The sequence below is a fragment of the Amphiura filiformis genome, chromosome 9 (assembly GCF_039555335.1).
Source record: "Amphiura filiformis chromosome 9, Afil_fr2py, whole genome shotgun sequence".
Taxonomy (NCBI): Eukaryota; Metazoa; Echinodermata; class Ophiuroidea; order Amphilepidida; family Amphiuridae; genus Amphiura; species Amphiura filiformis.
In genome coordinates, this window is record NC_092636.1 from 55,711,885 (window position 1) to 55,724,442 (window position 12,558).

At 35.3% G+C, this 12,558-nt stretch overlaps 1 protein-coding gene across 1 annotated transcript in view; it reads left to right on the forward strand.

Moving 5' to 3' along the window:
* Window positions 1-7,279, forward strand: part of LOC140161194 (transcription initiation factor TFIID subunit 1-like) — a 173,453-nt gene extending 166,174 nt beyond the window's left edge. The window contains 2 exon segments of the mRNA XM_072184643.1: window positions 3,821-3,906; window positions 5,003-7,279. Coding sequence (XP_072040744.1) covers window positions 3,821-3,906; window positions 5,003-5,464 — 548 coding nt within the window. The 3' untranslated portion in view covers window positions 5,465-7,279.
* Window positions 7,280-12,558: the final 5,279 nt, after the last annotated feature.

Sequence of the window (12,558 nt, forward strand, 5' to 3'; positions counted from 1 at the left end):
CACCCCTATAGAAGACCATGGAAGTAATATCCTTAATCTCCTACACAGGAGGTGTGAATTTCAAATGGAGCCTCTCATTCAGGTAACCCCATTTTAAATTGACACTCCCTGTATGGATTGAAGATTAAGGTGATGTCTTCCAAAGAGGATGTATGGATTTCACCTGCAATAGATGATTTCCAGTGTACTCCTTCCTGGAAACATGCACAGCTAAACTCAAAAATATTTGTTAACCAGGTCCAGTAGTACAGAAGCATAATTATATTTATTCCAATCTGGCACTTTCAAAATTGTTTTAATTTGTTGCCATGGCATTATTTAGAAATTTTGATATGATAGGATCAGACAAGTTGGGTAATTATCACACAACTTCATTTTTTTAAATTCTTGACCATTTAAAAAGTAGAAATGTGCTGCAAATTTCATCAAATTGGAGTTGCGGTTTTTGAGATAACAATTGTAGGTTGCCCAGAACAATAAAACACAGAAGAACTTGACCTTTACTTCTGGCTATAATTCAATTTTTTTCTCCATTTTACTCTAATGTATAAACTACTCCAAGCCACACTAATGACTTAAGTGAAGGTGACACTCTCAAGGATGGATTCAATTGTCAGCATTAATTAATTTGACATGTTGTGTGAAAACAACAGGATCTATTCGGTTTGATTATTTCAGAACTTGCAAATTAAGCCCGATATTAAGGGGGTACTACACCCCTCAATAAATTTGTGATTATTTTTGCATTTTTCTCAAAAACTAATAAGGACCTGGTAACAAAAGTTATGTATAATATAGGGGCAAGGAATCCAATTACTACATTGAAATTTCAGTGCCCCAAGACAAGCAGTTCGATACTTGTGATAGAAAATGAGGTACCGCTAGAATGTACCTCATTTCCTATCATGATTACTGAACCGTTTGTCTTGATTCACTGAAATTTCAGTGTATATTGGATTCCTTGCCCCAATGGCGACGGTTCGCTGTCTCTAAGGACCGCTATCTCTAAGGTTCGCTATCCCTAAGGTTCGTTATCACTAATTACGAAAAAGGTCCACTATACCTAAGGTTCGATATCACTAATTTTTAATAAGGTTCGGTATTTCTAAGGTTCGATATCACTAATTTTGAATAAGGTTCGCTATCTCTAATTTTAAAAAAGGTCTGCTATCACTAATTTATTGAAGGTTCGCTATCTCTAAGGTTCGCTATCACCAGGGTTCGCAGGTTTTTGCCGCAGGTGGAAAAAACCGCGGTTTTAACCACGGTTTTAACCACTTGGCAAAAACAGTTTTTGCCAGTTTTTGCCGCAAAAATGGCAAAAACTAAAAAGTGATTTATAGTTCAGTGTTTTCATCTCAAAACAAATTATTAAGTTACAAAAATAAGTTCCAGAGTATAACAAGGCCAGATTTTGTAATTACAAGCAATATATTAAGAAATTAAAGGCATGTGTTTTCATTGCTCAAGTGCATTTAATCGAAATGTGGCATGTATCAAATTCAAAACATTTTCATTTTAAGGACTTGAGGAGACAAAAAATATGTTGAATGATTCGTTAAAAGTTGTGTGTTACTGTTTATGAGCTTTCTGTGTCACTTTTTAATATTTGAGTGACTATATGTGAGTTTTTGCCAGTTTTTGCCATTTTTGCCGGTTTAAACCAGGCAAAAACTGGCAAAAACAGTTTTTGCCAGGTTTTTGCCACTTTGCTGGCAAAAACAGGTTTTTGCCGGCAAAAACCGAACCCTGGCTATCACTAATTTAAAATAAGGTCCGCTATCTCTAATTTTAACAATCCCGGTATCCCTATGGTTCGCTATATCTAATTTTAAATAAGGTCCGCTATCTCTAAGGTTCGCTATCTCTAAGGTTCGTTATCTCTAAGGTTCGCTATCTCTAAGGTTCGCTATCACTAATTTAAAATAAGGTTCGCTATCTCTAATTTTAAATAAGGTTCGCTATCTCTAATTTTAAATAAGGTTCGCTATCTCTAATTTCAAATGAGGTTCGCTATCTCTAATTTCAAATGAGGTTCGCTATAGCGGTCCTTATTTAAAATTAGAGATAGCGGACCTTATTTGAAATTAGAGATAGCGAACCTTCATTTGAAATTAGAGATAGCGAACCTTAGGTATAGCGGACCTTTATTGCAATTAGTGATAGCGAACCTTAGAGATAGCGAACCTTCAATAAATTAGTGATAGCGGACCTTATTCAAAAATTAGTGATAGCGAACTTAATTTTAAATTAGTGATAGCGAACCTCATTTAAAATTAGTGATATCGAACCTTAGAACTAGCAAACCTTATTACAAATTAGCGATATCAAACCTTAGAAGTAGCGGACCTTTTTTTAGGTATAGCGAACCCTTTTCTCTAGATAGTGGGATTCTCATCTCCATAGACTTTACACGTTAGTGATAGCGAACCTTAGAGATAGCGAACCTTAGAGATAGCGGTCCTTAGAGATAGCGGGATGTCACGGCCCCAATAATATACATAACTTTTGTTACCAGTGTGTTATTAATTTTTGAGAAAAATGCAAAAATAGTCACAAATTTACCACAGGGGTGTAGTACCCCCTTAAGTCAATAACAATTAAAAATCAATTTTGAAGGATTCAAATATTTGTGGATATTGTGTTATCGCTCTGTGCAAAAAAATATTTATTACAGATCCAGAAAATGGGTTAGGCTGGCTTTGTGCAGAGCATAATTCTTATTACAGTAAAACCTCATTATAACGAAATCTGATACAAGAAAAACCCTGTTTTAAAGAAGTATTTTTCCAGAACCAAATACAAAATTCTTTTGTTATTTATTGTTTTTACAACCCTGATATAACAAAATTTGGATATAAAGAACTAATTTCTCTGTCCCTGACAACTTTGTTATAATGAGTTTCCACTGTAATATATTATGAATGTCATTGAAAAAACAAATGTTGAATTTGGTCAGGACAAAAAAGTATTTACTACAGATTTGAAAGATCAGGTAGACTTTGTTCAGAGCACAATTCTTCAGATATTATTAATGTCATTTGAAAAACAAGCGCTGACTTTGGTCAGGGCAAAGAGGTCATGCCATACTGTCTTAAGTTCCTGACAGTTTCAAATACCATGAATACTATCTGCTGATTGGCTGCAAAAAGGGCTTTTGAAGAATCAGTTGTATAGGATTGAGCTTCAAATTTAGAAGCTGTATCTTAATTGGTGACTCTGGTGAATACCAGTGCAGCTTCAGTTCAATACCAGTATGTGCAGTCCCAGGTGTGTACTGTATGTGCCGTTCCGATGTGTGTACTGTTAACCTGCACAGGTACTCTAGCCTTTCCGATGTGTGTACTGTTTACCTGCACAGGTACTCTAGAGTGCCAATGAAGTGGTGTCAGTAAAAAGAATCTGGTTGTGTACAACATTACAAGATTCATAGCAGTACCACAGTAGTATGCACAAAACTTCTGTATGCATAAAATTTTTAATCAAATTGCATTGACAAATGTGAGAGAAAGTGGCTTGAACCTGAAGAAAAGGTTCAAAAACATATGACCCACCCCATCATTAATGTTTGCATAATTTGCTTGTGTTTTGAGAATTGGTGCCTATCTCACATAATACCTGAACAATATTTGATCCAAGTAATGCACCGGGACATAGCATGAGCAAGGATTATTGTTTTGAGTGACTGTATGCTTACCCATAACAGAAACTTCCATGAAATAACACATGGATGAGTTCAAAAGAAGCAAAGCATTGATTCTTGCTCATCATGTTACATGGATTTCTCCTATTCATCATCTCTTTGTTTATATCCTTTCAGGTTTTGAGGAGGATGCTACCCAGGATGGCGACAGGGAGGATCAAGAGGGTGATTTTGTTGATATCGAGGGTGATGAGGATTCTCGGGTAAGAATTTACTATGATTATTTCCAAGCGGAGGCTGTTATCAGGGGCTCATCTTGAAAGAGATGCAAAGATATTACTCACTGGTCATATGATCTTTGGGGTACCTTTGATAAATGAATTAAAGGCAACAAAATATTTCTTTACAAAATACATTGCCTAACTCACCGTGCCACACCATATGATCACAAAGCCATGTTATTGGCTATCCCTTGTATCAACTGCACAAGTTAACCATAGTTGCTAAGTACAGCAACCATAATCAGGGATGTAAGTTTTCAGGATTTTTACAGAATTCAGGTTTTTTGTAGTCCAGATTTACACAATTTCTTTTATTTTCAGCCTGTTTTGGGGCTTTTTAGCCCAAATTTACAAGCTTTTTCCCAATTTACAGGGTTTTTTCTCTTCTTGCTTACTTACATCCCTGCATAATGTATCCTATCTTCAAGCTAAATGTCAGATCTGGTCCATTGAGGCCAAAGGCAGCAAATTTGAAATTGAGATAAAGGCAAAAATATGGATTTAAAAAGCAATAAATTAGAAAATAGACATCACAAGACTTCAGAACTTCAGAACCAAGTACATGTTGGTGTTTTCAGTATATGATAGCCTAATGTTTGTATACCGTAAAACCTTGTCTACAAGCATATAGAGTGCTTCTGATGAAAGCTCCATTAATCCAGGCGCCATTATGGAGTTTGAGCAAATAAATTACGGATCCAAGCATATACAAACAAGTATTGTTCTAAGACCAATCCATTGTATTGGCATATTTCACTTGTTTCGAATTAATTTAGCTTTAATAAAAAACAATATATATGCTTGTAGACGAGGTTTTACGGTAATTAGAGTAACTCAATTTTCCAAAGTCACATTTTTCTGGTACCAAAACTGACAAAGTCTTTGTTTTGATCAGTTTTGGTTTACCAAATTACTGATTGTCTCATAAAAAACATTTGACGTCCTATGCACTTGTTCTGGACAGTTATTAATGGATTTATCTTCCATATTTTTACTTAGCATACAAAGCAGAGGACTTTCTGAAATATTAAGATCAATTAATTTCTCTTCAACAACTTCTGTTTATTTCCTCATGCAGTTTGAAATACAAGAATCAGGGGATGCTACTGGCCAAGATGAGAACAGCGTCCTGTTCAACGACTTGCAACTCACTCCAGAAAATAGTGAAGATGAAGAAAGCGAAGAAGGTGATAACCCCTTCTTGGAGCCCCAGAGTGAAAGCGAGGAATCTGAAAATGAAGAGCAACAACCACCTCCTCCTCCACCACAGCAACAACAAGATGCAGATGCTGGTGGTGATGTTGCAGCATCTCAAGACCAGGGTGATGATGTAATGGAGGAAGATGAAGGAGATGAATCCTATGATGTGGACAATGAAGAAAGCAGGTTGGATTCAGAGATGGGAGGATCGGATCAGGTTAGCGAAGAAGAAATTGATGAGGAAGAGCAAGGACAGATTATAAGAATGGATGATGATGATGATGATGAGAGTGAGGATGATTTTGTGGCCGTTGCAGATGAAGAAAACTCTAATATGTAATTAGCTCAATGATCATAACATTCAATATAAGTGAATACCATTCTGCCTGTAGCCATCCGAGAATTCAACCTGGGACCCTGCATAAGCTTTTGAAGTATTGATCAGGAGAGGTAGAGCATATCAAAACTACAGGTCACTGGTTTTAGATTGCCTATTCTATACCATGGCCTTATAAATCATCAGCAAAGAATTTTCTCTATTCCCAGAATGTACCTCCTTTATTTTGTCTTATGTTAATTTTGGTAAATCTATGATTCAATCAACAAACCAGGATGACACATGAAATTTACCAGGTAAAATACAGGCAATGCTTCATAGGCTAGTGTGTCATCTGTACCAATGTGGACTTAATATTTAAAGACTATCCCTTTTATCTTAAAAATATTTACAGATATGCGATCAAACAAGATGAGTCTCATTTCAATCAAAATCAAAATTCAGTTTTCAAGTTCATTACATGAGCCATACTGAGAGCTTTGTTTTGCTGAAAACACTATCATAATTAGACTTATGGTTCTAGAGATTTGGCCAATTTAGTATTGCTTAGAACATTAATTTATAAATTGGCTAGATATAGCCAATAATAATACTATTATTGGTTATATCTCAAAATCAAAATCATTTTGCTTGATCACATCACATATGTCAAGGACATGGTATTAATGCAGGGGTTAGTAAATAAACCTTCTTTGAAGGTATTTTAATACAGGGGTATTAAAATGCAGGGGTTAGTAAATAAACCTTCTTTGAAGCAGCATGCCAATTTTAAACATATCTATATGCCCAGAACAACTTTGCAATGAGTTCTAGGGCCTGCTTTGTAGGACTAAGGACCATGCAGGGTGCATCGCCAGAACTGGCTTACAGCCATGCTATGTAAAATTGTGAAATCTTCCTGCTGATTCTCTCAAGATCAGCGACTAACTGAGAAAACTGCATGAAGAGCACAAAAGTTTCTTTTGACCTTATCAGATGGATTTTGGTTCTAAACAGGCATAAAATATGATGAATAGTAGGTCGAGAGGGAATGAGCAAAGCTTTTACGCTTGAGGTTTCTTTTCATGCCTTTTCAATTTTGCAGTCGGCCTGTGTGTCACTGAGAGAGCTGCTGTGTACCAAGTATTGCGCAGATGGTGGGGGTTGCCAACCCCTGGTTTAATGTATGAAATTGTTTTCAATGTTGCTTTTTCATACAATCAAAACTTGACTTATTTTATTTACCTGATACATACATTACTGGTTTGGAGTTGTGAGTTGCACATTTTATTAAAAATAAAAGACAACGACTCGGTGCATTTTATTTTTGGTAGTGCAACAAAGTGAAATAGTAGTTGCAAATCGGGGGTTATTTGAAATATATCTATACATATTAGAACATGTTTTACATCATTTGCAGAGTTGCAAATCATAGCATCTAATTTATTGTTTGCCTCAAGAGGCATTGTATATATAATCATGTTGATTGTAGATAAAAACTAAAAGAACTTTACATAGAAAAAAAAAAGAAATGACTTCAGACTGTTTATTGTCATGTTGTTGTGATGCTGTATTTGTAACCATTGAATGAGTGAGAAATAAAATCTTGTCGGCTCTTATAAGACTCTCCCAACAAGCCACTTGATTATTCAAAACATGATGCATTGTGGGTAATATCATGAGGGTCATAAAATAACTGCACATGGTTAGAAATAAAAATGTTGCATAATAGAAGAAGAAGCAAAGGTGGGTCCTGTTGGGTGAATTTGGAAGTAAACAAGACAATGTACTGGGAAAATACTGAAAAGCACAAAATGTTTCGCGTGTGACATGAATTCCAAAACGTTGTAAATTACATACCGTAAAATGGTGGTTTTCTTTATTGCAAAGATTTTATGCAAAAATAAATAAAATAAACATAATGCTTCACAGTACTGAGTTTACCTACATCTAATATTTTGGTATTTTATTTCCAGATCTGATGATAAAAAAATGGTGATATTTTTACTAAACGAATTAATCTGCAAGAAACATAAACATTATGCAGCCACAGGTTTCCAGTGGTATAAAAATCTCAACTTTTTTTGAGAAAAGTGTGGGATGAGGCTGTAAATCACAAAATGCCCCTTTAATTTCGTTCAAAATGACATATGTTGCATATGTCTGATGTTGAATGATCTTTTATTCCAATGTTGGCGCTTTAGTCATTTACTTCTCTGAAATGTTTCACTTCATCTGGCCCCTGCTTGGTCCAATTATGTGTGGATAAAAAAATCTGAACTCTAATACAAAACATCACATAAATTGAGACATAAAAAAATTGAAAAATACAGAACTAATTTTTTGAATTAAATTAATATCCTGTTTTGCCAAATGAAACATAGCTAAATCCAATCCTTTAGGGAACAAACCAAAAGATCGATGACATCCTATAAACGAAACTAGTTCGTTTAGGGGGGAGGGGGTAAAAATGCTCGATTATGTTTGTACAAAAACATCGGTCTGAAGAATGTGTCATTTTTATTATTATGTCAAAATTTTCAACATTTCATTATTATGTTTCTGGCAGGGAGGGAGGGGGTCGGCTGAGAAACGAAACTAGTTACGTTTATAGGACGTCATCGATATTTTGGTTTGTTCCCTTAGTTACTCCTAACTAGCAATGAAAGTGAAATTTTAATGTTTGGTGAATTTTTGGAAATAAGGGCCAAAAACATGCATTTTAAGGCGTTTTTCGCCCTTTTTCGTATTCTGTGACAATCAAGCCCAACAACTTGAACAAAGACTAATTTCAAGGTATGCATTCTAGTTTTTGGAAAAATCTTTTTCATAACCAATTAGGAAAAATAACATATAATATTAAAATTGTGAGCTATTTCTTACCCTATACTCAAGATTTTGAATACTTAGACTTGTGTCAAGTCTTACAATTTTGTGACTACATGCAAAATTGCATGTTTTTGGACCATTTTCCCTCAAATTGCAGAAAAATTAAAATTTGCCTTTTATTGCTAGTTAGGACTAAAGGATTAGGATTTCGCTATGTTTCATTTGCCAAAACAGGATAATATTCTTTTAATCCAAAAAAATTAGTGCTGTATTTTTCTGGAATGGGGAGTAGGCTGCACTGTCTTATGGTGAAACCTATCACATTATAAAAGAGGTATCTTGTTTTGAATATCATAGCACAACAGATGGTTAAGTCTGGTTTGAATCGGGTAATATATTCTGCTTTGATTCATTAAAAACCTTTTTCTCATATGCTGTTATGTCTTTTGTAATATTGAAAAGAAAAATTATGACTCTCCCAGAGATTGCTGAAGGTCTTGCACAGAAATATAGAAATGTGGTTAGACCCTGTCTATTAAATAAATCATGTTCATATCTAAAGTAAAAGCTTCAACATAAAAAAGCACATTTATGCTGGGAGTATATACAGCAGATGAGAAGGTATTGAGGTTTTTGATTATAACAGGGGCATAGTCCAATCTTTTCATGTTCTGAATACATTAAGGGAAGGGGTATGAACATTTGGACAGTATTTTTATTGTGGGACATTAGAGCACATCAGACATATCAATTGCATTCTGAATCTGAAGAATGTCCTTCTGATATCAAATAATTTTGATTTTTTGAAATTAGCAATGTAATACACATTTTATGGCAAATCATTAAAAATTGATATTTTTGATATTTAACAGTACTTGAAGTAAACTTAATAAATCTGATGATTTATACTTAAAGTGTATGTAGGTGGGATAAAAAGCCTACGATCAATTGAAAGTTTAGAACATGCAGATTGAAAATATAAATTTTTTAAAAAAAAAAAACACCAAAAAATAGGTCTTTTGGGAAAAAAAATCCATATCTTCAATATAAAAGGTCAAAATTTTCAATTGATCGTCGGCTTTTCCTCCCAGCTACAAACACTTTAAGAATATATCATTAGATTTATAAAAAATTATTTCGAGGACTGTTATATATCAAAAATTTGAAAAATATCAAATTTTAATAATTTGTCATAACATTTGTATTATATCGTGAATTTCAAAAATGAAAATTATTTGATATCAGAAAGACATGCTTCAGTATTCAGAATGCAATTCGACACGTCTGAGGTGCTCTCATGTCCCAAAAAATACTGTCGTTTAAAACGCCATAAACGCTCATTCTAGATCCCTTAAGGTCTTCCATTGAGTTGTATTGCTCCAGTGGTTTTGATGTGTGAAGCAAAAACATGTATAAATAACAAAGCATCATAAGGCGACTAAATAAACCCCTGTTCTACGGGCGGGCGGACCTTTTCAAGTAGGGTCAGGCGTTTTTTTCTTCTTTTTCTGGAGGCTAAAATTACCCTAAAATTTCACAAAAACCTGAAGATTTTTTGCAAACATATTTTGATATATTTTGGCCAAAAAAACGGCTGATTTTACATGATTTTAGCAAAATTTAAAAATAATTCTCCAAACCACAAATTCTGGGTCGGTCGGACCCGTGCCTAAATGGTAGTTAAAATGTCCCCCAGTCTTGGTTCGGTCCAGTCAATGCAACGAAACATAATTACATAATAGCCGATAAAAAGATGCCAAAGTCTTTTAACCCACCCCATCCGCTTTGAATACACAGCGCTAAAAACCAATTCCTCTTTCTTCACAATTCAATGCCACCACACTGATTACACCTATATTGAATGCTAAAATTAACAGCATACTGAGCATAGTAGTTTTACCACTGCTAGGGTGTTCAGCAATATTGACAGCATAGTAGTTTTACCACTGTCAGTGTGTTCAGCAATATTGACAGCATAGTAGTTTTACCACTGTCAGGGTGTTCAGCAATATTGACAGCATAGTAGTTTTACCACTGTCAGGGTGTTCAGCAATATTGACAGCATAGTAGTTTTACCACTGTCAGGGTGTTCAGCAATATTGACAGCATAGTAGTTTTACCACTGTCCGGGTGTTCAGCAATATTGACAGCATAGTAGTTTTACCACTGTCAGGGTGTTCAGCAATATTGACAGCATAGTAGTTTTACCACTGTCAGGGTGTTCAGCAATATTGACAGCATAGTAGTTTTACCACTGTCAGGGTGTTCAGCAATATTGACAGCATAGTAGTTTTACCACTGTCCGGGTGTTCAGCAATATTGACAGCATAGTAGTTTTACCACTGTCAGGGTATTCAGCAATATTGACAGCATAGTAGTTTTAGCACTGCCTGAGTGTTCAGCAATATTGACAGCATAGTAGTTTTACCACTGTCAGGGTGTTCAGCAATATTGACAGCATAGTAGTTTTACCACTGACAGGGTGTTCAGCAATATTAACAGCAGAGTAGTTTTACCACTGACAGGGTGTTCAGCAATATTGACAGCAGAGTAGTTTTACCACTGACAGGGTGTTCAGCAATATTGACAGCAAAATGGTAGTACTTGCACTTCTGTTGTTGCAATATTACTCTTTTGCCCATAACTCCATAACCGTACATCATAGATAGGTCAAAGTATACTTTTTCTGAATCCTTATTACCAGTGGATCACGATGGTTTAAGTTTTGAACAGGTCTGACTAGTTTTGAACTTGACTTTTTGTGCAAAGTTCAATGACCTTTTTCTGCTAGAATGAGGGTACTGTTAAAATGCCTCCATAGTCTAAATTAATATTAAATACTATTCATCTGCCAAATATGAAAACTTTAACATGATTTGCACGATTGCAATTGCACAATTTCATGCTCATAGTTTAAAAATATCCTACAAAAATGAACTTGGATCTCAACAACATCACCAGGGGTGCAAATTGGGATTTCTTCCTCAGGAGCAAGGTTTTTAGGCTCAGGATTTCCTCAATCGTACCATGCATAAGATAACTTTATTCTGCACTTCAAAAGATGAGAATGTTAACATATTGTGTATTTTTAGAGCGACTCAATGCTATAAGTCTTCAAGCTTCCAAAGAAGGCTTTATGAGGACAAAAAATTGGCATTTTACACTAGTTTTGGTGGAACAGAGGCTCCTTTCCCCTTTTATTTTCCTTTATCCCCATTTACTCTTTCATTTTTTGTCAGGGGGAGCACAATTTGTTCAGTGCTTTATGGATCCTCAATATTTTCCAGTTTGTCCACTAGTGGCATTAGTATTTATACACTGAATTCCTTCATAACCAGTGATAACTTTTGTTCCCATAAAATCCTCATTGCTGTCTCTCTATAAATTTCCTCAGATATGATTGCCGCCTCTCTGTAAGTTTCCTCAGATATGTGCCCTGTTTCCACCTGCCTTCATCTAACTTCTTTTTTTCCTGTCAAATTACATTGAATACCTCCTATGGTGATGAATTGTAAATTTCTCCATATCCCATTTCCATATTCTAACACCAACACCTTCTGTGTTATTATTTTTTGAGAAAAATGCAAAAATAGTCACAAATTTACTACAGGGGTGTAGTACCCCCTTAAAGATTTCCTCTCTTTCATTCAGTAGCTTCACTGCCTCACAGCCCTCCCCTATTATCTTGTACCTCACTCCTTTTCTTTTTCTTTCCACTTTCCCCCTTCCACTCCTCTTTTCTTTTCTTTCTCTCTCACCTCCTTTTTCCTCTTTTTCTTTTTTCTTCTCATGGCATTATTTCCTCAATTTTGACTCTCATTTCCTAGGAGCGGTGCTCCCCGCTCCCGCACAATTTGCATCCCTGAACATCACCCCGCGCCCTCCCCCGCAGTTGGACGGCATATGTCAAAATTGAGCGAAATGGATAGTCTGATAATTACATAGAGCCATTGGGCGGTTTGAGTGTTTTACGATGACGGGAAAAATATGTAGCTGGCATCTATACCCTCCCCTCCTCGTTAGGGTTAAACAACAAAGATACTACTGGTAATTGCATGCATGGTCTTAAATTGATATCATTAAAAAATGAAGAAAATCAATTTTTAATAATTTAAATTTAGTTTTAAACCAAATACAGGCAAAGTCATTCATGGTACTTAATACTTAGCTTTAGGAAGGGAAAATTAATATTCTGGTATTATAGATAACTGTTCCAGTATGGACCATAGAAAGTTGGTCCATGGTTCCAGTCTTACAAAGACTGTCTTGACAAGTAGTTATCTAATTAA